This window comes from Dendrobates tinctorius, unplaced genomic scaffold (assembly GCF_039654945.1).
Source record: "Dendrobates tinctorius isolate UK_male_01 unplaced genomic scaffold, ASM3965494v1 ptg000060l, whole genome shotgun sequence".
Taxonomy (NCBI): Eukaryota; Metazoa; Chordata; class Amphibia; order Anura; family Dendrobatidae; genus Dendrobates; species Dendrobates tinctorius.
In genome coordinates, this window is record NW_027361728.1 from 75031035 (window position 1) to 75058518 (window position 27484).

At 45.1% G+C, this 27484-nt stretch overlaps 1 protein-coding gene across 1 annotated transcript in view; it reads right to left on the reverse strand.

Moving 5' to 3' along the window:
- MED12L (mediator complex subunit 12L) overlaps positions 1 to 27484 on the reverse strand; it is a 1194146-nt gene that overhangs the window by 1141224 nt on the left and 25438 nt on the right. The window contains 1 exon segment of the mRNA XM_073579151.1: positions 26782 to 26941. Within this exon segment, the coding sequence (XP_073435252.1) occupies positions 26782 to 26941 (160 nt within the window).

The window sequence follows — 27484 nt, forward strand, 5'->3', positions numbered from 1 at the left end:
TGATTGGGTTCAGCCAACTTCTTTGAAGGCTCTCCAGAAGTTTTTGGGTTTTGCTAATTTCTATCGTAAATTTATAGGTAATTTTTCTAGTATTGTCAAACCACTGACTGATCTGATCAAGAAGGGAACTGATGTGCTGAATTGGTCTGAGGCTGTCTCAGCATTTCAGGAGCTTAAGCGGAGATTTACTTCAGCTCCAGTTCTATGGCAACCTGATGTCTCACTTCCATTTCAAGTGGAGGTAGATGCTTCTGAGATTGGTGCAGGAGCTGTTTTGTCCCAAAAAGATCCTGTGACTTCTAAGATGAATCCCTGTGCCTTCTTTTCTCGAAAGTTCTCCCCATCTGAACGCAACTATGACGTGGGGAATCGGGAATTGTTGGCCATGAAATGGGCATTTGAGGAGTGGAGACATTGGTTGGAGGGAGCTAGACATCAATTTGTGGTCCTCACCGATCACAAGAATCTGATTTATCTGGAGTCGGCTAAACACTTGAATCCTAGATAGGCTAGATGGGCTATGTTTTTCACACGTTTTAATTTTGTGGTCTCTTTTCTTCCGGGCACTAAGAATGTTAAGGCAGACGCCCTTTCCAGGAGTTTCTTTCCTGATTCTTTTAATGTGACTGAGCCTACTACTATCCTAGGTGAGGGAGTAGTTTTTTCTGCCATTTCGCCCGATTTGAGACGCGCCCTGGAGGAATTTCAGGAGGATAAACCTGAGCGTTGTCCCATTGGAAAATTGTATGTTGCTGACCAGTGGAGGAAGAGAGTGATGTCTGAAGTCCATTGCTCCGCATTGGCTGGTCATCCAGGTATTTTCGGTACCAGAGATTTGGTGAGTCGGTCGTCTTGGTGGCCTGCCATGTCTCGTGATGTCAGGAATTTTGTACAGTCCTGTGGGACTTGTTCTCGGTCTAAACCCTGTTCTCGTTCTAGTGGTTTGCTGATGCCCCTCCCGGTGCCCAGGAGGCCATGGACCCATATCTCAATGGATTTTATTTCTGATCTTCCTGACTCTCAGAGAATGACTGTTATCTGGGTGATTTGCGATAGATTTTCGAAGATGGTCCATCTTGTACCACTCCCAAAGTTGCCATCTTCCGCTGAGTTGGTACCCTTGTTTTTACAACAGGTGGTTCGGTTACACGGGATTCCTGAGAACATTGTGTCCGATAGAGGGGTCCAGTTTGTTTCCAGATTTTGGAAAGCCTTTTGTTCCAATCTGGGAATTCAGTTATCCTTCTCCTCCGCATTTCATCCCCAGACCAATGGGCAGACTGAGAGAACAAACCAGACCTTGGAGTCTTATTTAAGATGTTTTATATCTGCTGATCATGATGATTGGGTCTCATTTTTGCCCTTGGACGAATTTGCGTTGAACAATAGAGCTAGTTCTGCCACTTTGATGTCACCCTTTTTCTGTAATTTTGGGTTTCATCCTCGATTCTCTTCAGGACAAGTGGAATCTTCGTCCTGCCCAGGTATGGACACTGTGGTTGTGAGAATGCAGCAGATATGGGACCAAGTGGTGGATAAGTTGTCACTCTCTCAGGAATAGGCCCAGCGTTTTTCCAACCGGCATAGGACCATTGGTCCCCGGATTAAAGTGGGTGATATGGTTTGGTTGTCGTCTAAGAATATTCCTATGAAAGTTGCATCTCCAAAATTTAAGCCAAGATTTATTGGACCTTATAAGATTTTGGAGATTCTTAATCCTGTTTCTTTTCTGTTGGCTCTTCCAGTTACGTTCAAAATCTATAACGTATTTCACAAATCACTGTTGAAGAGGTTTGTTGAGCCAGTAGTTCCTGTGGCGGCTCCTCCTGACCCTGTTTTGGTTAAAGGCAATGTGGAATATGAGGTAGAGAAAATATTGGATTCTCGATTGGTCAGACGGGGACTCCAGTATTTGGTCAAATGGAAAGGTTATGGCCAGGAGGATAATTCTTGGGTCTCTGCCTCATATATTCATGCCGATAGATTGGTTCGTGCTTTTCACCGGGCCCATCCTGATCGGCCTGGTGGCGTGGATGAGGGTTCGGTGACCCCTCCTCAAGGGGGGGGTACTGTTATGAGCTCATTTTCTGCTCCACCAGCTGGGAGTTCTCCTTCTGTTCTCCCTCTGGTAGTGACAGGAGGTAGTGAGGTTAGTTTAATTGGTAATGGTCTGCCACCTGACGAGGAGGATAGTGATTGGATCTCTGGAGTATCAGACTGGATATAAGACAGCCAACGCCCTATCCTGTTGCCGGTGATTCAGTCTGTTTCTCAGGTCTTGGACTTCAGCTCTGCTCCAGTCTTCTCAAGTTAAGTTTGTTTTTTGCAAATGTTCACACTTGCTCTTGTTGGTCAACTCAGTTTTTGTGTGGTCGGCCAGCCCGGCTGGGCTGTGCTGAATTTCCACTCTTATTTATCTGTATTTGCCAATTTGCCTTTTTGTCCTTTATTAGATTGGCCTCTTTTTGCTCTGTCTCAGAATATTCCAGAGTGCTGATATAGTGGGAGAAGTCTAGTGACTTCAGGGTTAATTTTGTTATCAGAAGCGTTGGACATTATTTTTTTTAGGGTTTTTTGGCAGATTGCAGACAGTATCTTTCCTTTCCTGTCCTTTCAAGTTAGTTTGGCCCCATTGTTTGCTCAGCCTATTTTTCTACCTTTGCTTGTGTTTTCATCTTGCTTCACCGTCAATACATGTGGGGGGCTGTCTTTCCTTTGGGGTCTGCTCTGGGGAGTTAGTTTTCCTCTTTTCTTACTTTAGGCTTATTTAGCTCTCCGGTTGTGACGAGGCATCCAGGACCTCCGTAGGCACGCTCCACGACTGCTTCTAGTTGTGTGTTAAGATCAGGGCTCTGCAGTCTGCATAGTTACCAACCTCTCTGGTTTTCTGAGACTTAGCGTGTGTTGCTTTTTTCCTCCTCGGTGACCCATTCATAACAGGGGAGAATTTGAATCTCTCTAGACTTCAGGACACAGTTGGATTCTGTCAGCCCATGTTTATATTACACCGCAAGCAATGTGACAGGCAGATTCTGGATGGTGTAAGAAAGGTGTATAGAGGACTGGGGAGAATTTGAATCTCTCTAGACTTCAGGACACAGTTTGATTCTGTCAGGCCCTGTTTATATTACACCGCAAAGTGACAGGCAGATTCTGGATGGTGTAAGAAAGGTGTATAGAGTGCTGGGGAGAATTGGAATCTCTCTAGACTTCAGGACACAGTTGGATTCTGTCAGGCCCTGTGTATATTACACCGCAATGTGACAGGCAGAAATTGCCTAGTGTATGACAAACTACAAGATGTATATAGAATTGGGCAGAATTGGAATCTCCCTAGAGTGTAGGTCTGTAAGAACGGACAAACTCCTCGGCTTTTCCTTACAGAGTCACACACTTAGATAGCTTCAATTTGGCCGTGATAACAGTCGTTACACGGTACTCTGAGAGGAGCGTACACGTACACCGCTGTACGGTGTATGTAAAATTGTCAAGCTCTGTGTTTTTGGATACGGACTGACACACGCTGTCTCTCTCTAGTTTTGAATGTAATCAAACAGCAGATATACTAAACTATTTGAAAAACGGACAAAACTATAAGGTGTAGGTCTGCAAGAATGGACAAACTCCTCGGCTTTTTCTTACAGAGTCACACACTTAGCTTCAATTTGGCCATGATAACAGCCGTTACACAGTACTGTGTGAGGAGCGTACACCGCTGTACGGTGTGTGAAAAAATGAACGCTCAGTACCTCACCAGGACAAAACAATAAAATTTGGATTGCTTTTAAAAAAGCAGTTTGAACACCAGTGTGCACACAGCAATGCAGCTAGCCTTAAAAGGCAGGCTAATCACCACCAGCGCTGCTGCACAAAAGCAAAATTCTTCACCTTTCACTGCACAGTAACTACAGTGAAAAGCGCTATCAGCAGAAGCAGTTTTTTTTTCTTTTTGCCTTCCTAACACTCTCCCTACAGAATCAGCAGCAGCAGCAGCTCTCCCTATTCTGAGATCAGCATGAGTAACATGGCGGTCGGCGTGCATGCCATTTTATACCCCCTGTGACACCCCACAAAGCAAGCCAATCACTTGCATGCCCTTCTCCAAGATGGTGGTGACCGCTGCCTATGTCATCACGTTGCCCAAGGTGTCCATTCTTCCTGATTGGCTGAAAAAGGGTGCTAAAGCATCTTTTGAAATGCGACTTTGGTGCTAAAGTCGCCGACCTTGTGGCCGACCTCACGCTAAGGTCGGGTTTCGTTTCATGAAACCCGACTTTGGTGAAAGTCGGCGACTTTTGAATTTTTCCGGCCCGTTTCGCTCAACTCTACTCTTCATAATTACCACAGAGCACCTAATCTTATTAGCCGCCATGTGCCTACCAGATTTTACCACTTTATTTTTCACTGATTAAGAGCCTATTGGGGTTCAAAATGCGTAAGCCATGTGTTGCCCTGTGTTTTTAATATTTTTTTTAATTTACCACGTGATTTTATTGAAGGTGAAATAAAGTGTCATTTTATCCTATTTTCTAACTTTTTGAGCTGTTTGTGGGACCCGGACAATAGAACCATGCTGTTGGAATATGTTTGGTGCAACAACTCCATTCCTGTCTATAAGTGTTTGGTTGTTAGATGTGTATGCTGTTCATAAAGTTAGACCAAAAAAAACTCCCAGAGGCTCACACAGGGATAGCATGTGACTGTATTTCCTGTTTTTTGTCACGCTCACCTCCCCGGCGCCGACTCATCCTGCGGCTTCAGCGGCCGCTGCTCTGACCGCCGCATCTCTCCCTGTTCAGGCTCCTGCCACCGCCACTCTGTCAGCCTCTGCGGTGGCTCCCTCTGTCATGGCACCGGTGGCCCCCACTGCCTCCTGTGCCTCCATGCTGCTCAGGTCTCTCCGGCACCTCTGGTCCTCTAGGCCCGCCCCCACTGCTGGCGCCTGTCCATCAAATGCTTCTCCTCCTGTCCTGCGGCCGGCCTCTGCTCCCTCCTAGGTATGCAGGCGCATGCCCCCCTAGACTAGGTGCCCTACTCTTGGCCCTATGGCTCTGCCACACCCTTACCTGGAAGTTCTACACCGTGCCCTATTTCAGGCAGCCTCTCCCTATGCTTGCTGCCTGATTATCAATTGTGTTTCACGTTCTGATATTGGGTCCATGCTCTCCTGCGTTCCTTCTGTCTCCGTGCTTCATACCTTTCCTGGTTTCCCACTAGCTTCCCTTCTTGTTACCCTCTTGTGTTCCCTTGCAGGTCCAGTCCGTTCCTGCATTCGTCTGCCTGTTCCTGTGCCTCACCCGCTACCTGTTCCTGTCTCCTCCCTGGCCGTCCACCACCATCCTTGTGGCTACAGCAGTCTCCCCTGTGGTCGTCGCCATCTCCTGTCTGGCTGCCTGCACGTCCCCTGCCTGCATCTCCCTCCGATTGTCCCCAGGTATCAGCTTCCGCGGCGATAGTCTCCCCTGGGTCTGCCCCTAACGCTCCCTGCATACGGGGTGGTACACCTGGTCAGCTCGCCCTAGGGAGGTTCGTCGTCGCAGTCCTGAGGGTTCAACTCCCGGAGCTCTCCAGTCTCACATTTTTCTTGTGTCTGTGTATGAGAGAAGCAGCCTGCTGTAGATGTTGCACAGATAGAGACGCACAAATGATTTATTACTGACCTATTAAGCTTATCATATTTTGTTCCTGTTTGATCCTGAATAAAGAGGCTTTGTTGTAACACACTTGGAGAGTATCCTGACTAATCCGCTGCCAACAGGTTATGGGCCCAGAGTGACACAGGACCCCAGAGTAACACAGCAACAGAACTCCAGAGCAAAAGCAGCACAGAGCAACAGAGAAGATTTCCACTACAGCAATCCTGTCAAGTTCTCAGTGCCAAGCCTCACTAACCAGAACTACCAGTCCTGGAAATTCAAGGTGAAGATGCTGCTCATAAGAGAATGTATGTGGAAATATACTCAGAAACAAGTGCCTCATCCATTAATAATAATAATAATAATAATAATAACAAAAAAAATCTTTATTTTTATATAGCGCTAACATATTCCGCAGCGCTTTCCAGAGTTTGCACACACGATCATCACTGTCCCTGATGGGGCTCACAATCTAAATTCCCTATCAGTATGTCTTTGGAATGTGGGAGGAAAACGGAGTACCCAGAGGAAACCCACGCAAACAAGGGCAGAACATACAAACTCCTTGCAGATGTTGTCCTTGGTGAGATTCGAACCCAGGACTCCGGCGCTGAACCACCGTGCTGCCCGTACATCCATTACCAGATGATTGGATAGAGAAGGATCGGAAAGCACAAAGCACAATCTCCCTCAGTGTAGATGATGTGTGCAACTGCAATGGAGATGTGGGATGAGTTACAGAAAGTGCATGAAAGATCAAATCTCAGCAATAAGCTTTATCTTATCTTTATTTTATCTTTTAAGAGTGTACAGTGCTAGACAAGATCTACATAAGAACTGTATCCATGTATGGCACAGACGTCTTGGGCAGAGAGACCCAGAAGCAGTAAAGAAGCTAGCTCAACTTGCAAATGGTATTGAAATTAACCAGTGTAGTCAAATGATAAAGTGCACTAGCTGTTTAAAGGGAAAATGTCCAGAAAATCCTTTCCTAAAATAAGCACCACTAAATCTGCAAAGCCACTGGATCTGATACATACAGAGGTATGCGATCCAATGAGTGTTCAAACTCGTAGCAAGAAGAGATATTTTCTCACATTTATTGATGACTGCTCCAGATATACAGTCACCTACCTGCTTCACAGTAAGGCCACATGCACACATTCAGTATTTGGTGATATTTTTACATACGTATTTGAAAGCCAAAACCAGGAGTGGGTGAAAAATGCAGAAGTGGTGCAAAAGTTTCTATTATGCTTTTCCTCTGACCGTTCCACTCCTGGTTTTGGCTTACAAATACTGGGGTAAAAAACTCACCAAATACTGAATGTGTGCATGTGGCCTAAGGATGATGTTCCACAGAAACTTGAAGAATATATTGCTGTAGTGTTTAACAAATTTGAAAGAATGCCAAAAGCCCTATGAGCATATAATAGAGCCGAATATACAAGTGGTAAGATGCAAACCATTTTGAAAAAGGATGGAATCGTGTTCCAGACTACCATTCCATACAACCAAGCACAGAATGGAATTGCAGAGAGAAAAGAACCGTACTCTCTGTGAAAGAGGAAGAAGTATTTTGTTTGATGCGATTCTACCTACAACGTATTGGGGAGAAGCCATCATGACAGCTTGCTATCTTCAAAACAGAGTGCCAGGTAAAGCCACAAATAAAACTCCATATGCGCTATGGAACTGCGAGAAGCCTATCTTGAAGCACCTCAGGATATTTGGAAGCAAAACGTTCATGTATGTTCCCAAAGAAAAACGTTCCAAGTGGGAATCACACGCAAAGCAAGGAGTCCTGGTGGGCTATAGCGAAACTCAAAAGGGATACAGAATTCTGCACCCAGAGATCAACACAGTAACAATCAGCAGAGATGTAGTGATTTATGAAAACTCTGTATCACTCAAATTTCATGAAGTCACACCAGTTATTCAACCTAAGAAGCAAGAACAATAATCTCAATCACCAAACCCAGACACGGAAAAAGAAAACACTGAAGTGTGGATAAGCTCTGAAGCCATCAAGCAAGACACAGAAGAACCAAGTCAACCTGCAGTCAGGAAATCAGAAAGACCAAACAAAGGTATTCCAGCTAGACGCCTTTCATATATGGTCAGAACACTTCCTGAACCAGAGCCACAGTCATGGCAAGAGATGCAAAAACTGCCTGTTCACGAGAAGCAGAAGTGGATAAATGCTGCTAATGAAGAGATGGAGTCCCTTCACCAACTCCAGACATGGGAGCTTACTGAGCTACAGTAAGGAAAAAGAGCAATTGGATGTAAGTGGGTCTTCAAAAACAAATATGACTCAAAAGGTAAAGTTCACTGGTTTAAAGTAAGATGGGTCGCAAAAGGGTACTCGCAAAAGTATGGTGAAGATTATAATGCTACATTTTCTCCAGTTACGAAGCAAACCACAATCAGAACTTTAACGTCTGTAGCTGCAGTTCAACATATGACAGTGAGACATTTTGACATCAAAACTGCCTTCCTACATGGTGACATTGAAGAGTTGTACATGAGCCAACCCGAGGGATATATTAAAAAAGGTGAAGGGCACCTTGTTTGTAAAATGCAAAAATATCTCTATGGGCTTAAGCAGTCAGCAAGAGCTTGGAACTCGAAAATGAACAAAGTTTTGATGGATGAAGGATTTAAAAGATATCAAGCTGATCCATGTTTGTAAATGAAAAATGTAGCTAAGGAGTGGATGTATGTTCTCCTATATGTAGACAATGTAATCATGTCTCATCTAGATGAAAAAGGAAATTGCAAAGCTAGGTGAAATTCTCAACCAGCACTTTGAGACTAAAGACCTTGGAAATGTGACATATTATTTGGGAATCCAAATCCAGAGAGAGGAAGATGGGAGTTTTCTTCTCAACCAAAGTTCTAAAATCTCCACAATCCTAAATCAGTTTGGAATGTCAGTAGCCAAAGGTGCGTCAACACCAATGGATCCATCCTACTTAAAGTTGGAAGGAGAAGACGATCAGCTACCCAGCAATGAGAGCTCCAGACAGGCAGTGGGGGTGCTTTTGTACATAGCAACCACAACGTGTCCGGATATCACACCCACAGTCGGAATTCTCTGCCGACATGTAAGCAAGCCATGCCAAAGAGACTGGAATGCAATTAAGAGAATTCTTCAATATCTTAAAGAAACTCAAAGGCTAAATCTTAAGATATGTGCCTCAGGAGATCTCACTCTCAGAGGCTATGTGGATGCAGATTGGGCTGGAGAGTCAAGTGATCGGAAATCAACAAGTGGTTAGTTGTTCAAATTAGGAGAAAATTTAATTTCTTTGTGCAACAGAAAACTAGTGTCAGTCACATCATCTTCTACAGAAGCAGAATACAGTGGGGCAAAAAAGTATTTAGTCAGTCAGCAATAGTGCAAGTTCCACCACTTAAAAAGATGAGAGGCGTCTGTAATTTACATCATAGGTAGACCTCAACTATGGGAGACAAACTGAGAAAAAAAAATCCAGAAAATCACATTGTCTGTTTTTTTTTTCATTTTATTTGCATATTATGGTGGAAAATAATTATTTGGTCAGAAACAAAATTTCATCTCAATACTTTGTGATATATCCTTTGTTGGCAATGACAGAGGTCAAATGTTTTCTGTAAGTCTTCACAAGGTTGCCACACACTGTTGTTGGTATGTTGGCCCATTCCTCCATGCAGATCTCCTTTAGAGCAGTGATGTTTTTGGCTTTTCGCTTGGCAACACGGACTTTCAACTCCCTCCAAAGGTTTTCTATAGGGTTGAGATCTGGAGACTGGCTAGGCCACTCCAGGACCTTGAAATGCTTCTTACGAAGCCACTCCTTCGTTGCCCTGGCGGTGTGCTTTGGATCATTGTCATGTTGAAAGACCCAGCCACGTTTCATCTTCAATGCCCTTGCTGATGGAAGGAGGTTTGCACTCAAAATCTCACGATACATGGCCCCATTCATTCTTTCATGTACCCGGATCAGTCGTCCTGGCCCCTTTGCAGAGAAACAGCCCCAAAGCATGATGTTTCCACCACCATGCTTTACAGTAGGTATGGTGTTTGATGGATGCAACTCAGTATTCTTTTTCCTCCAAACACGACAAGTTGTGTTTCTACCAAACAGTTCCAGTTTGGTTTCATCAGACCATAGGACATTCTCCCAAAACTCCTCTGGATCATCCAAATGCTCTCTAGCAAACTTCAGATGGGCCCGGACATGTACAGGCTTAAGCAGTGGGACACGTCTGGCACTGCAGGATCTGAGTCCATGGTGGCGTAGTGTGTTACTTATGGTAGGCCTTGTTACATTGGTCCCAGCTCTCTGCAGTTCATTCACTAGGTCCCCCCACGTGGTTCTGGGATTTTTGCTCACCGTTCTTGTGATCATTCTGACCCCACGGGGTGGGATTTTGCGTGGAGCACCAGATCGAGGGAGATTATCAGTGGTCTTGTATGTCTTCCATTTTCTAATTATTGCTCCCACAGTTGATTTCTTCACTCCAAGCTGGTTGGCTATTGCAGATTCAGTCTTCCCAGCCTGGTGCAGGGCTACAATTTTGTTTCTGGTGTCCTTTGACAGCTCTTTGGTCTTCACCATAGTGGAGCTTGGAGTCAGACTGTTTGAGGGTGTGCACAGGTGTCTTTTTATACTGATAACAAGTTTAAACAGGTGCCATTACTACAGGTAATGAGTGGAGGAAAGAGGAGACTCTTAAAGAAGAAGTTACAGGTCTGTGAGAGCCAGAAATCTTGATTGCTTGTTTCTGACCAAATACTTATTTTCCACCATAATATGCAAATAAAATGAAAAAAAAACAGACAAAGTGATTTTCTGGATTTTTTTTTCTCAGTTTGTCTCCCATAGTTGAGGTCTACCTATGATGTAAATTACAGACGCCTCTCATCTTTTTAAGTGGTGGAACTTGCACTATTGCTGACTGACTAAATACTTTTTTGCCCCACTGTATATGTCTGCTGCTTATGAAAGTTAAGAAGTAATTTGGTTGAAATAACTTTTGGAAGATTTCGGCAAGCCATTAGCTCAACCAACAGTTATCTGTGAGGACAACCAAGGATGCATTAAACTTGCCAGCAGTGAGATTAGTGCAAGGACTAAGCACATTGATGTAAAACATCACCACTTATTGCGAGTCTGACAAGATGATAGCTGATGGTATGACAAAGCCATTATCAAGAGCCAAGTTTGTGGGCTTCAGAACCGCAATAGGACTAACAGGATAAGTAGTTGTTGAGTGGGGTTGTTGTATTATTTTTGGTGCAACAATTCCAGTCTTGTCTATGAGTATTTAGTTGCTAGATTTGTATGCTGTTCATAAAGTTAGAACAAAAAACTCCCAGAGGCTCATACAGAGATAGCATGTGACTGTATTTCCTGTTTTCCTGAGTTTGTGTATGAGAGAAGCAGCCTGCTGTAGATGCTGCACAGATAGAGACACACAAATGATTTATTCCTGTTCTGTTAAGCTTATCATATATTGTGCCTGTTTGTTCCTGAATAAAGAGGCTCTGTTGTCACACGCTTGGAGAGTATCCTGAATAATCCACTGCAAACATGTTCACTAAACTCGCTGATTATCGGCATGATCACCAATAAATAATTAAAACGTGAACTGATCTATTATTCTTCTTTCTTGTACATATTCTACCAGTACATATATATGTTTGCATGGAGAAAGTCATCTGATTAATTTCCAAACCATGAGGCAGCATGGATCAGAGTCTGGCTGTGTAATTACAGACTGTTAGGGTGCTTTCACATTGCGATCAGTGTCCCTATCGGGTCATACATTCGAAATCCCCAGCAAAACGGGTTCTGGGCATATACGCCGATGGAGTAACGGTGATGGAAGAGCGAACATGAGCTCTGACGTGCATTCTTTTCAGGAGCACATGCCGTAGTATACTGCGTCTGAGTGTCTGCCTCCTGTAGGCGTACACTCCCAAAAAAGTACACAGCAGAGTGCACATACTCCCTGCCGTCAGCAATACACTCTATGGCCCCCGCTGTTGCACAGGTTCGGATCCCGTTTTGCTGGGGATTTCAGACGTATGACCTGATGGGGACTCAGAACAAAATGTAAAAGCACCAGGGACTATGCAACTCGAATTACTAATGCCAACGCAGGCCCACAGCAGTTTCCCATTCCCACACTTGATTTGCCCTATAAACATAAATAAGCATAAGCCAGTCACCCAAGTGGATGTGTAATAACGTGCAGGAGGAATATATGTCACCACAGAGCAGGCAGACCAACAGTAAAAGGGAGGTTATTTACAGGGAGAATATCTGGTGAACATATAATATAACAGAGAAAATGCTGTAACAAGTAATATCAGAGACTGAAGAAATAACAGAAGTACAAAACAACAGACAGTTATTCTCTTATGGGGAAGAAACTTATAAGTTCCTGGAGATTTTGCTTGTAGAGATCACTCTTCTCCCACGTAGGCACCCAGGCACCAGTGGTGCTTGATGTCATCTGTCTCTGGGGTCCTAGGTATAGTCCAACTGGCGTATGGGGGGTTAACGTGAGAGCTCAAGGGGTATGCGGATGGCGTTATCCCCCTGTATGCAAGGTTCCTCCCTCTGCTGCGGCAGCAGCATTCCCTCACCAGGGTCAGGGGCTCTGCCTGGGACAGTTTCTCTTGGCAGGTCAGTGTCACGTTACCGTATGTTCCTCGGTCACAGGGAAGCGTAAAGCAGGGCCTCACTGCAGGGGAGCGTCTTGCCAAGGCCTGCAGTCTGTTGGTGTGATAAAGTCTCTAACAAGAGGGGAGCGACCAGCCCTCCAAGAGGTGCAGTGACAGGCTTCTCGCACTCATTGCTCACCGCCTGTGTCTGCGATCCCTCAGTGTTCAGTCGCTGCACCTGTCTCCTGTCCTCTCCTCTATCAGCGTCCTCTCTGCTCCCGTCCCTGCGCTGCTCTGCTGAAAGCACGCCCAATTCTCCTGCTCTCCGTCCTGCCCTCTTCCTGTTCCTGGTACTCGCGCAGTCCCCTAAAGCAGCCCCCGGGGAACCTAATGCCCTGCTCGATGGTTCCAGGCACAGAGCTAGGAAGGCAACTCCCCCTCAGCTCCTTTGGTGCTTCACCCCCTTACATTCCCCCTCTCTGTGAGCTCGCCATTCCACGGGCAAGTTTCTGGCGTTTTTGCTGACAATCGTGCAGACCTCGTACAATTTGCTGCCAGATGAATTCATCCTGATTGTAGCATCTGGGGGGAACACCTGCTGTTGATGCTCAGAACGTCTCAGATTAGTGGAGGTAGTGGAATCAGCCACCGGAAAAGTGGAAGTTGGAGCCTCCTCAGTTACTTCTATCATTTCAGGCACCAGCCCAGTTTCTGGGTCTCCCTGAAGGAGTAGAGAGTCTCCATCTTCTTCGTCCTCAGGGACGAACATGGGTTCAGCCACCGGGGGCGCTGGGACAGATGGCACCACTGGAGGATCTTAAGACAAACAGGGATGCAGCATATTACAATGTAATGTACGAGTGGGGAGTTCTTCACCTGCCTCAGGCTGAACTTCGTAGATAGGTCCTCGCCTACCGAGCCGTCGCTTCACCCTATACGGGCTCTTCTGCCACCGACACTCCAGTTTGCTGTTAGGGCCCTTCTCTGTGACTAATGCTTGATCGCCTGGTCGTAGGGCTGTCCCCTTCTGGGGAAGGACCTGCGGGTGTTCCAACCCTCGGAGCCGGTTCTGCACCAACCATTGAATGGTCCGTAGCCGGCGACGATGTTCTCGAGTACACCCCCGTCCGCAGGTAGTCCTCCTTGGGCTCTAACACCAATTCAGTCAGTCCCTTCCCGGGTCGGCCGAAGAAAAGTGAATAGGGCGTGAACCCTGTGGTACTGTGTTGACAGTTATTATATGCCCACACCAATTCGGGGACGGACTCAGTCCAGCGTACTTTCTGATCTTCTTCAAGTGTCCTCAGCATTTGGATCAGGGTGCGGTTGAATCTCTCACAAGCTCTGTTCCCCCTGTGTATGGTAAGGGGTGGTCCGAGACTTATCGATTTTGTACAAGTAATGCAACTCTTCCATCACCTTCCCCAGAAAGCAGGCCCCTTGATCCGAATGGATTCGCTTGGGACACCCGTATACTTGAATGAAGTGTTTACAGATAGCATGGGCCACAGATTCGGCAGTCTGGACCCGAGTGGGTGTGACCACAGCAAATTTGGAATAGTGATCGATCATCACCAGGCAATGTTCATAGCCCTGGTGTGCTGGGCCAATCGTCAAGTAGTCTATGGCCAGTAACTCCATGGGTGCACAGGACCACACCGTTTCTGTAGGGGCTCGCTGTTCCGGCAGCTTAACTAGTTCACAATTTCGGCACTGATGACATACTTTCTCCACGACGGTCCTCATGTGGGGGTGATAGAACAACTGTTGCAGCCACTGAAATGTTTTTTCCATCCCGAAGTGTACCCCCTTCTCGTGTGCTTCCTTAGCCACCCGTTCAACCAGGGATGAGGGGATGATCGTTTGCCAAATGAAGCTCAGTTCAGATTGTAGGTACACTTTCTTGTACAAGATTCCATCCCGTAACTGTAGCCGTTCCCATTGGCGCAACATTTTCAACATCTCAGGGGGCATAGCTGCTCACTCACTCTGGCCGGGCATCTGTTCGGCTACGAGCCACCACCTCAGCTGGGCTCTCGATGTTCTTGCTGCATCCGGACCCACTCATCACGGGGTTGTTCCAACAAATTCTCGGGTGTACTCCCCTGAGCTGTCTCCCACGTCGCTGCCACCGTCCTGGCAGTCCCTCCAAATTCTGGAACCTCTATAGCCTCCAACTCTTCATCCTGGCTGGGCACTGGCGGGTGGTAGTTTACTCGTAAAAGGGCATCTGCATGAGTATTGTCCACTACTCTTCTGTAGGAGATCCTAAACCGGAATTTTGCCATTCGTGCCACCCAACGTTGTTCTAAGGCCCCAAGCTTGGTTGTTTCGAGGTGGGCCAACGGATTGTTATCCGTACGTACGTGTACTTCCGAGCCGGCCAGATACTCTGCAAACTTTTCAGTCATCGCCCACACCAGCGCCAACAGCTCCAGCTTGAACGAGCTGTAATTTTCCGGATTTCTTTCGGAATCATGTAAGGAGCGACTGGCGTACGCGATGACACACTCTTTCCCGTCCTGCATCTGTGAGAGTACTGCCCCGAGTCCTAGTAGACTTCCGTCAGTGTGCAAGACGAACGGCTGGGTGAAATCAGCATAGGCCAACACTGGGGCCTCAGTCAGGGCCTTCTTCAGGGTTTGGAATGCCTTCTCCTGTTGTTCTCCCCAATGTACATTCCTGTTCTTCGCACATGAGGGTACTCCTTTCAGCAATTCATGGAGGGGGTTTGCGATGCAGGCAAAATCCTTCACAAAGTGCCGGAAGTACCCTGTGAGTCCAAGGAATGCTCGTACATCCTTCACGGTTTTTGGGATCGGCCACTCTTGCACCGCAGCGATCTTCTCCTGCGAGGGCTTCAATCCCTCGGCGGAGACCACATGCCCCAGATAGTCAATTTGTGTTCGGAAGAGGTGGCATTTCTGGGGTTTCACCTTAAAACCAAATTTTTGTAGCCGACTCAGAACTTGCTCCAGTCTCTGGAGATGTTCTTCAACGGTGGGAGCAAAGATGATTATTTTGTGCAGGTAAATCAGGGTGGCTTCGAAGTTCGGGTCCCCCAGACACCGTTCCATGAGATGCTGAAATGTTCCCGGGGCATTGGCCAGCCCAAAGGGCATGCGGTTGAACTCAAATAGTCCCATCGGGAGAATGAAGGACGTCTTGGCTCGGTCTTGTTCAGACATGGGTACTTGCCAGTACCCGCTGGCCAGGTCTAGTGTGGAAAAATATCGGGCCTTTCCCAGTGCTGACAGGAACTCCTCTATCCGTGGCAGTGGATATGAATCTCGCACTGTGCAAGCGTTGAGCCGGCGGTAATCCACACAGAAACGTAGAGTTCCATCTTTTTTCTGCACCAAGACGATGGGGGCAGCCCAAGGGCTCTGGCTCTCACGGATCACTCCCTTCTTCAGCATCTGTGACAGCATTCCCTTAACCTCCTGATACATTTGTGGGGGTTTCTGGCGATATCTCTCCCGTATCGGTGCCGCGTCCCCAGTGGGTATCTCATGGGTAATGGTCGTCGTGCGTCCAAAATCATCGTCATCCTTTGCGAACACTTCCTGGTACTTCCCCAGCAAGGCCTCCACCTGGGGAACTTGGTGAGAGGGCATTTCTGAGAGTCCTGCCCACATCTGCTCTAGTATCCGGCGGCCTTCTTGTAACACCCAGGGATCTGGGGCAACCTCTGCTTTCACCATCACCAACCATGGGTCTTCCGCTTTGGCAGTCAACTGCATTGTTTCGGAGGGCACCAGCTCGTCTGGTACGCCTAGAATGTGGGCCAATTCTGCTCTGGGAGCCAGGGTCACATCAGTCTCCCCCAAGATCACACAGCGCACGAGGACGGTGCCGTTTCGCACAGTGGCGAGGGTCCGTGCGACTAGTACCACTGACGGCAATTGGTCGGCTGGGCTAGGTTCCACCTGCACCTCCGCTCTTTCTAGTGGGACTCCTGCTCGCATGGGCAGGGGAAGCACGTTCTGTCCAGGGGGTAGCACTCGATTCACAGAAGCAGGGATGATGACTTTGCCTAGTTCCTTTCCACCGCTGCAGATTTCCCGGACCCGTGGTGCCCGGATCAGTTGTTGAAAGACATTCTTCTGTGGGGTCTGATCACTCCACTGTCTTAAGAATTGATCTGGGGTTTCTTTGAGTAGTAAGCTTCCGAGGTCTTTAAGCACGTTCATGCCCAGGGTCACAGTATGGTCCCGAACGGCTTCTCCATCTACCAATACTACTCCTTTTCTTCCCACATCTTTTCCACAGACTTCTATGTTCAGTCACACCACCCCTGCGACCGGGATGGGTAGGTGATTGGCCGCCATAAGTCTAATGACTGAACCCCACTCAGGTCGCAGCACCTCTGTGAAGTGTCTACGAAAAAAATTTTCGGGCATGGTTGTCACTTGTGACCCGGTATCTACCAGGCATCACACAGCTCTCCCGTTGATTTCGGCCCAGACCCAGGGGCACATGGAAACAAGGTTGGTGAGACTGTTTGTCCCTCACGCTCTGAGCCCCCTAATTTAACGGGAGCCACGGGGATGGTCAGCTCAGCTGGGGACACCACCGGGCAATATGACCGGGCTCTCCACAAGTATAGCATGTGATAGGGCATCTTCTCGGGGTAGCTGTAGCTTCTCTTCGGGGAACAGCTCCTCTGCCCCTCATATGTGATTCGGGCCCCTCTGCCTGGGCTCTCCTGGAAGTCGCCATTTCCTCTCGGAACTGACTGATCTCCATCCTCAGGTCTTCCACCCATCGGGGGACTTTGTCTTCAGTGCTAGCTGCCTCCCCGCTCCGCACCTTTCCCATCGAGCCTGTCACGTCCTGCTCTTGCTCACGCGTGCGCCTCGCTACCTACTTCAGAAAAGGTCATGCCTGGCTTCACCCGCAGGCGCTCTCTCATAGCCTGCTTCACCATTCCGTCACGTAACCCCGTCACCATCTGGTCTCTAAGCACCATGTCTACTGACCCTACACCTACCCCGTCCTTTCTTTTGATAGCAGTGTGAAGCTCTTGTAGGGCGTTCATAAACTGGGTCACGGTCTCCCCCTCTCTCTACACCCGATGGAACAGTCGCATCCGTAGTTCCCCTACGTCAGTGGGGTCCCCATGTGTCTACTCTAGGATACGTAACACTTTCTGCTGAGTATTTCTTTCTAGGGGGGCCTATGCATGACAGAGTCCCGTGCCTTCCCTTCTAGGGCCATCAAGGCTATTTCTGCCTCTAGGGCTGGTGCCAAGGGGTGCATCCGCAGTAACCCCTGAATTCTCTGTCCAGTTCCATAACATCACATTATTCCCCGTAAACCTTGGCAGGTTATTCAACATGGCCCCCAAGGAGATGCTAGTCTTGGGGCCTTCCTTGACTGCTTGGTCTGCTCTGTCCGTGTCTTCGTGTGACATCCTGCTGACTATGCCAAATGTAATAACGTGCAGGAGGTATATATCTCACCACGGAGCAGGCAGACCAACAGTAAAAGTGGAGGTTTATTTACAGGGAGAATATCTGGTGAACATATAATATAACAGAGAAAATGCTGTAACAGGTAATATCAGAGACTGAAGAAATAACAGAAGTGCAAAATAACAGACAGTTATTCTCTTATGGGGAAGAAACTTATAAGTTCCTGGAGATCTTGCTTGTAGAGATCACTCTTCTCCCACGTAGGCACCCAGGCACCAAGGGTGCTTGATGTCGTCTGTCTCTGGGGTCCTAGGTATAGTCCAACTGGCGTATGGGGGTTAACATGAGAGCTCAAGGGGTATGCGGATGGCAGAATCCTCCTGTATGCAAGGTTCTTCCCTCTGCTGCGGCAGCAGCGTTCCCTCACCAGGGTCAGGGGCTCTGCCTGGGACAGTCTCTCTTGGCAGGTCAGTGTCACGTTACCATATGTTCCCCGGTCACAGGGAAGCGTCTCAGGGTAAAGCAGGGCCTCACTGCAGGGTAGCGTCTAGCCAAGGCGCGCAGTCTGTCGGTGTGATAACGTCTCTAACAGGAGGGGAGCGACCAGCCCTCCAAGAGGTGCAGTGACAGGCTTCTCGCACTCAGTGCTCACCGCCTGTGTCTGCAGTCCCTCAGTGTTCAGTCGCTGCACCTGTCTCCTGTCCTCTCCTCTGTCAGTGTCCTCTCTGCTCCCGTCCCTGCGCTGCTCTGCTGAAAGCACGCCCAATTCTCCCGCTCTCCGTCCTGCCCTCTTCCTGTTCCTGGTACTCGCGCAGTCCCCTAAAGCATCCCCCGGGGAACCTAATGCCCTGCTCGATGGTTCCAGGCACAGAGCTAGGAAGGCAACTCCCCCTCGGCTCCTTCGCTGCTTCACTCCCTTAAAGATGAGTCAGGGACACTAGTCACCCAACATGCATAGCCCTTAGCCTGTTTTTCAATGTATATATTCCTTGAAACACAGGTGAATTACATGTATAACATCTATAACATGCACGCTGTGATAAAGCAGCCAGTTTCTGATTTATTTAGCATGCAGTACAGGCAGGATGAATCAGATGACCGGTTGCCTGTAATCACTTAAAGAGATCGTCTGAAGGCAAAAGTAAATTTTATCTAAACTCCTATCTATTTGCTGCCATAATCTAAGCTATTTCCTAATATACTGTATTTGCTTTAAAAACTTCATACTGTTCCCGAACTACACTAACTGCTTGTCTATTTTTTGTTTTACTTCCTGTCTGATAGCTATTTGTTTGAGAACTCACAGTGCCATCTGGGATACTCAAACAAAGCATCATCAAATCAGGGGGCAGAGGCTGCAGTCACTGCCGCAGCCCCTTCCCCGTCCCTGAAATGAAGCGTCATCAGTGATGTGCATTTTAGTGGCAGGGCCAGTCCCTGTTGTGTCCCTACACTGTGCAGTGTGCACAGTCACAGCTTTTGCCCTGTCGTCAGCTTAGACCTGCAGTATTTAGCCGGCAATAGAGCGGTGTTACAATACCATGCAAAGACCAGTGAGAGATGTCACCTGTGGGACTGGCACTGATCTCCTGCACACCGGGTATTGTGACACTGCTGTGACGGCAACGAGTGGAGGCTGTCACTGTGATCATCACACAGTGCACAGCGCAGGGACAGGGCACAGTAGCCAGCAGCACCACCCTGAATCAAGTATCACTGATGACGCTTTGTTTCAAGGAGTAGTGCCTGCAGCCTCTGCCCCTGCTCTGATGATGCTTTGTTTCAGGGAGGGGGTAGAGGCTGTGGTAGTGATTATAGCTTCTGTCCCCTGCTCTGATGATGCTTTGTTTCAGGGAGGGGGTAGAGGCTGCGGTAGTGACTACAGCCTCTTCGCCCCTGCTCTGATGGTGCTATATTTCAGGGAGGGGGTAGAGGCTGTGGTAGTGACTACAGCCTCTGTCCCCTGCTCTGATGATGCTTTGTTTCAGGGAGGGGGTAGAGGCTGCGGTAGTGACTTTAGCCTCTTCCCCCTGCTCTGATGATGCTTTGTTTGAGTATCCCAGGGTGCACTGGGGGCTCTCAAATAAATCGTCATCAGACAAGAAGTAATGAAAAAAAATATACAGATAGTGTAGTTAGGGAATGGTAGGGAATTTTTAAAGCAAGTACATTACAAAATAGCTTGGATTATAGCATCAAACAGATAGGGACTTAGATAATATTTACTTTCGCCTCCAGACCACCTCTTTAAACCTTGGGCGATTTTTTTCATTTTTGCAATTGTAATTTTGAATGACATAATTAATTTTATCATACAATGAACTGAAAAACAGGAAAAAAAAATTCCAAGTGGAATGAAATTAAGAAAACAATTTAAGAAAACAGTGCAATTCCACCATTGATTTTTAGATATTATTTTTCGGCGCTCATTCCCCAGGTTAGTACAAAGAGGACGGTATCAACCTTAATTTTTTTTTTAAGTTGTAAAAAAAATTAGAAAGTTGGAAAAAAAAATTCTGTTGTTATTTTTCTTAGGTTCCACAAAGTGGGGTGATAGTTACATGGGAGTTTCTATAAAATTAGAGACAGCCACCACAAATTGAACTACCCAAACAAAGGAGTATATGTACCAAAAAAATGAATAAATCTTTATTGAACACAATAAAACATTAAGCTAAAAGATTCAAAGAGGAATTTCCAACAAAGATAAGAGTGGTAATCAATCCATTACACAAAATAAATAAATAATGCACAGATTCAGAGTTAATCATATCACAAAAAAACATAAAACATTGCATAAACCATCTGTGTGTAAACATGATCAAATTCAGTACAGGTGCCGTGGATCCATTTAGTGGCTATGTGCAAAAAAGCAGATATGTAGAGAACTGTTTTCCCAATAAGTAAATACAAATGAAAAAGCAATGCAGTGTGCCAAACTCGCTGATAAATATAACTATTATATGTATAAAATATGGCAAAAAAGCTTACAACAAGATAGAGATGTACAATACAAAATAATATTGTGGTACCGTGTTAGCCAGAAAAATAGATGTAAATACTTATGTCCCCCCAAAAAATTGAGAAAAGTAATCAAGGAGTGATACCTTTATTAGCTAACCAGAGAAATTATATTTGCAATCTTTCAAGGCTCAGAAGGCCCCTTCTGAGCCTTGAAAGCTTGCTTGCAAATATAATTTCTCTGGTTAGCCAATAAAGGTATCACTCCTTGAATTCTTTTCTCAATTTTTTGGGGGGACATAAGTATTTACAACAAGTTAGAAAAAGTCAGTTAACGTGCACACTGGTCCAAGTAGCACTTGTAGTATATGAGGACACAGAGCAAATGCACAACTAAATCAGAATATATTGTTCATGTTAGAGTGGTCAGAAATTAAGAGTTAGAACCTCCTGCACAAAACTATAAATCAGTACATAGATTGAGATAACATATTTACCACTATCCCTCTTACATGCATTTCGCAGCGTCAGCTTCCTCAGAGAGGGTATACTAGAAATCAGTACATAGAATGAGATAACATTTTTACCACTATCCCTCTTACATGCATTTCGCAGCGTCAGCTTCCTCAGAGAGGGTATACTAGAAATCAGAACATAGCTTGAGATAACATATTTACCACTATCCCTCTTACACGCGTTTTGCAGCGTCAACTTCCTCAGAGAGGGTATACTAGAAATCAGAACATAGCTTGAGATAACATATTTACCACTATCTCTCTTACATGCATTTCGCAGCGTCAGCTTCCTCAGAGAGGGTATACTAGAAATCAGTACATAGAATGAGAACATATTTACCACTATCCCTCTTACACGCATTTCGCAGCGTCAGCTTCCTCAGAGATGGTATACTAGAAATCAGTACATAGAATGAGAACATATTTACCACTATCCCTCTTACACGCGTTTTGCAGCGTCAACTTCCTCAGAGAGGGTATACTAGAAATCAGAACATAGCTTGAGATAACATATTTACCACTATCTCTCTTACATGCATTTCGCAGCGTCAGCTTCCTCAGAGAGGGTATACTAGAAATCAGTACATAGAATGAGAACATATTTACCACTATCCCTCTTACACGCATTTCGCAGCGTCAGCTTCCTCAGAGAGGATATACTAGAAATCAGTACATAGAATGAGAACATATTTACCACTATCCCTCTTACATGCATTTCGCAGCATCAGCTTCCTCAGAGAGGGTATACTAGAAATCAGTACATAGAATGAGAACATATTTACCACTATCCCTCTTACATGCATTTCGCTGCGTCAGCTTCCTCAGAGATGGTATACTAGAAATCAGTACATAGAATGAGATAACATATTTACCACTATCCCTCTTACATGCATTTCGCAGCGTCAGCTTCCTCAGAGAGGGTATACTAGAAATCAGTACATAGAATGAGAACATATTTACCACTATCCCTCTTACACGCATTTCGCTGCGTCAGCTTCCTCAGAGATGGTATACTAGAAATCAGTACATAGAATGAGATAACATATTTACTACTATCCCTCTTACACGCATTTCGCTGCGTCAGCTTCCTCAGAGAGGGTATACTAGAAATCAGTACATAGATTGAGATAACATATTTACCACTATCCCTCTTACACGCATTTCGCTGCGTCGGCTTCCTCAGAGAGGGTATACTAGAAATCAGTACATAGAATGAGAACATATTTACCACTATCCCTCTTACATGCATTTCGCAGCGTCAGCTTCCTCAGAGAGGGTATACTAGAAATCAGTACATAGAATGAGAACATATTTACCACTATCCCTCTTACACGCATTTCGCAGCGTCAGCTTCCTCAGAGAGGGTATACTAGAAATCAGTACATAGAATGAGATAACATATTTACCACTATCCCTCTTACACGCATTTCGCAGCATCAGCTTCCTCAGAGAGGGTATACTAGAAATCAGTACATAGAATGAGAACATATTTACCACTATCCCTCTTACACGCATTTCGCTGCGTCAGCTTCCTCAGAGAGGGTATACTAGAAATCAGAACATAGAATGAGAACATATTTACCACTATCCCTCTTACACGCATTTCGCTGCGTTGGCTTCCTCAGAGAGGGTATACTAGAAATCAGTACATAGAATGAGAACATATTTACCACTATCCCTCTTACACGCATTTCGCAGCGTCAGCTTCCTCAGAGAGGGTATACTAGAAATCAGTACATAGAATGAGAACATATTTACCACTATCCCTCTTACACGCATTTCGCAGCGTCAGCTTCCTCAGAGAGGGTATACTAGAAATCAGTACATAGAATGAGAACATATTTACCACTATCCCTCTTACACGCATTTCGCTGCGTCAGCTTCCTCAGAGAGGGTATACTAGAAATCAGTACATAGAATGAGAACATATTTACCACTATCCCTCTTACACGCATTTCGCTGCGTCAGCTTCCTCAGAGAGGGTATACTAGAAATCAGTACATAGAATGAGAACATATTTACCACTATCCCTCTTACACGCATTTCGCTGCGTCGGCTTCCTCAGAGAGGGTATACTAGAAATCAGAACATAGAATGAGAACATATTTACCACTATCCCTCTTACACGCATTTCCCTGCGTCAGCTTCCTCAGAGAGGGTATACTAGAAATCAGAACATAGAATGAGAACATATTTACCACTATCCCTCTTACACACATTTCGCTGCGTCAGCTTCCTCAGAGAGGGTATACTAGAAATCAGTACATAGAATGAGAACATATTTACCACTATCCCTCTTACACACATTTCGCTGCGTCAGCTTCCTCAGAGAGGGTATACTAGAAATCAGTACATAGAATGAGAACATATTTACCATTATCCCTCTTACATGCATTTCGCAGAGTCAGCTTCCTCAGAGAGGGTATACTAGAAATCAGTACATAGAATGAGAACATATTTACCATTATCCCTCTTACATGCATTTCGCAGAGTCAGCTTCCTCAGAGAGGGTATACTAGAAATCAGTACATAGAATGAGAACATATTTACCATTATCCCTCTTACATGCATTTCGCAGCGTCAGCTTCCTCAGAGAGGGTATACTAGAAATCAGTACATAGAATGAGAACATATTTACCACTATCCCTCTTACACACATTTTGCTGCGTCAGCTTCCTCAGAGAGGGTATACTAGAAATCAGTACATAGAATGAGAACATATTTACCACTATCCCTCTTACACGCATTTCGCTGCGTCAGCTTCCTCAGAGAGGGTATACTAGAAATCAGTACATAGATTGAGATAACATATTTACCACTATACCTCTTACACACATTTCGCTGCGTCAGCTTCCTCAGAGAGGGTATACTAGAAATCAGTACATAGAATGAGAACATATTTACCACTATCCCTCTTACACACATTTCGCTGCGTCAGCTTCCTCAGAGAGGGTATACTAGAAATCAGTACATAGAATGAGAACATATTTACCATTATCCCTCTTACATGCATTTCGCAGAGTCAGCTTCCTCAGAGAGGGTATACTAGAAATCAGTACATAGAATGAGAACATATTTACCATTATCCCTCTTACATGCATTTCGCAGAGTCAGCTTCCTCAGAGAGGGTATACTAGAAATCAGTACATAGAATGAGAACATATTTACCATTATCCCTCTTACACACATTTCGCTGCGTCAGCTTCCTCAGAGAGGGTATACTAGAAATCAGTACATAGAATGAGAACATATTTACCACTATCCCTCTTACACGCATTTCGCTGCGTCAGCTTCCTCAGAGAGGGTATACTAGAAATCAGTACATAGATTGAGATAACATATTTACCACTATACCTCTTATGCGTGTTTCGCTGACCCTCTTACCCTCTCTGAGGAAGCTGACACAGCGAAATGCGCATGAGAGGCATAGTGGTAAATATGTTATCTCAATCTATGTACTGATTTCTAGTTTTGAGCAGGATGTTTATACAGTATATGGTTATAAATTTATATTTATCAGCAAGTTTGGCACCCTGCATCGCTTTTTAATTTGTATTTACTTATTGGGAAAGCAGTTATCTGCTGTATAGATCTACCTCTATTGCATTTTTGCACATAACCACTAGATGGAACCACGGCACCTGTACTGAATTTGATCATGTTTACACACAGATGGTTTACGCAATGTTATATGTTTTTTTTTTGTGATATGATTAACCGTGCATCTGTGCATTATTAATTTATCTGTATAATGGATTGATTACCACTCTTGTCTTTGTTGGAAATTCCCCTTTGAATCTTTTAGCTTAATGTTTTTATTGTGTTCAATAAAGATTTATTCATTTTTATGGCACATATACGCCTTTGTTTGGGTAGTTCAATTCGTTGTGGCTGTTATTTTTCTTAGTCATGAAATTTTTAAATTTTCATGTTGATGAAGATTCATTTTTGGTGTGAACTTTACAAAGATAGATACAAAGTTTTGCTTCTTATTCTATTTATTTATGGAATTCTGATACTTGAAAAAATGTGATTCTGTCATTTTGATTTTTTTTTCTTCTCCTTATGCCATTTGCTTGTCGGGTTAATTAATTTTATATTTTGATATAGACCAGACTTTTACAGACGAGGCAATACCCGACATGTTTAATTTTTTATATTTATTTTTTACATTTCTTTATTTTTAATGTCAAATAAGGGGATTTATTCAAATTACTGTATTTTTAATATTGTTTAAAGGTTTATTTTATCTTTTATTCTTATTTTATAATTGCCTCAGAGACTTTGATCTGCGATTGTCTGATCGCATGTATTATATTCTGCAATATCATGGTATTGCAGTATATAGCGGAAAGCTATGTTTCTTTTGAAGCTCAGCGTGTGTTATCGACACACGTACCATTTAAATGCTGATGACAAATATTAGACACAAATTCAGGCCTTTTAATTTAGCCAGCATCTGCAGTATGCTCAGCTCCTGAGCCAACTCCACACATCTTGACTCGCTCCACGACTGATTTATCCATCCTGGAGGGGAGTATTAAATGTGTAACAAGGCTACTCACTTGGAAGCGATATGAGGTATCACAGGAATAGTTTCTATTTAAAGTCCGGCTGCCTTATTTCAGTCCTCATAAACCACATTGCAGGAAAACTTAAATTAAGCCCTTGTCTAGCATAAAGTAAAACAAAGTAAACAGTTCATACAATAGTGTGGGTTTGCCCACTTGGCTTAGATTCCAGCTTCTTAAGGTCTTGTTTCACTAAGCGACACACCAGCGATCCCGACAAAGATACGACCTGGTAGGGATCACTGGTGCGTCGCTAAATGGTCGCTAGTAAGCTGCCAAACAGGCAGATACCTTCAGTGATGCAGCAACGATCCGGCAATCCTTGTAACGACCTCGCCGGTCATTGGTACCTTGTCACACAGCAGCTTTTCAAACGATTCCCGCCTGCATCCCTGAGTTCTGTGTTGCCAATGAAGGTCGCTCGTCGGCGTCAAACACAGCGATGCACGCTGGCCAGCGGGACGCCGACGGCGAAAAAATGGCCCAGGACATTCCAGCAGGATCAGCGATATCCAGCGGGGAGCCAGTCACTGCTGCGTGTCACATGTAGCAAGATAGCTGGAGAGATCGCTGTTGCGTCACAAAATTGGTGGCGCTTCAGCGATCTCGCTAGCAATCTCGCTATGTGAGAAAGGGGCTTAAGTCCTTTTGCAAAGCCACCCAACCCAAGAGGTCTACACACCTCCACACAGAGCAAGCAGTGTCAGATAAACAGGTCCCATTTTACAATGTGATCCACACCCAGGGGTGGTGATGTGGTGAGCAGCTTACCCACCCTAACTCTTCAGTTGCTCACAATTAGAGCTGGACCTAAGATGGCCAATTAGTCTCTCTTATTACTACGTGTGCTAGAGCATTACTCCAGGTTTATGTCACAGAGGACATGCACCTCTGCGATACACATCTCCCATCCACTATGTGTCCGGCAGCCACTTTACAAGGCGTTTAATAAAAATATGAGAATTTTAGAGTAAAAAAAAGAATTGAAATAATAATTCACAATATGAATTATTAGGATACCTATGATTGGATCAGTTGATTGACGTTTCTTTATTTTAGCTTCTGAAATAGCAGCATGGTATGCACAGGTCATCTTCACCAGCCAAGCAGCTTGTAAAAAAGGCACTGAATATTTGGCTAGGTAGCCAAATATATCTTCTTTCTTACTAAGTATAGGTACCTGCAATGTTAAGAAAATGCAATAGAGATGCTTGTTTCTAACTTAGCCCCAATGAACCGCAAGGTATAAGTGTATGCTAATGGGATATCGACTCAAAATCTGAGTGTAATCTAACCACAATCCCCCATTGATTTCAAAAAGAAACTATCAACAAAAAAAAAAACTGACAGCCACATCAACTGATTAACCCTACCGAATGTGCGGAAATACAGCATGTCAAACTGCAATTCCATGGCAGAAATTCAAGAGTCAGCCTTAGATTTCTACTGCAGATTCTCTTGCAAACCTGCACCATATTGTTTCGATATAATAAAACTGTAGAAAAAATAAAAACGTATTCTAAGATATACACAAGCTAAAATCTACATAATTTTTTTTTTACTGAAAGACGGAAATGCCACAACATTTTTGGGCATCTCAGTTCTTCAAAAATGTTGTGACTTTTGACATTTGTACACAATCTCTGATGCCTTTTTAAAAAGTAGCAAGACGGGTCTTAGCCATAATGGCAAGTGGATAAAGAGCTGACTACGATGGAGTGCC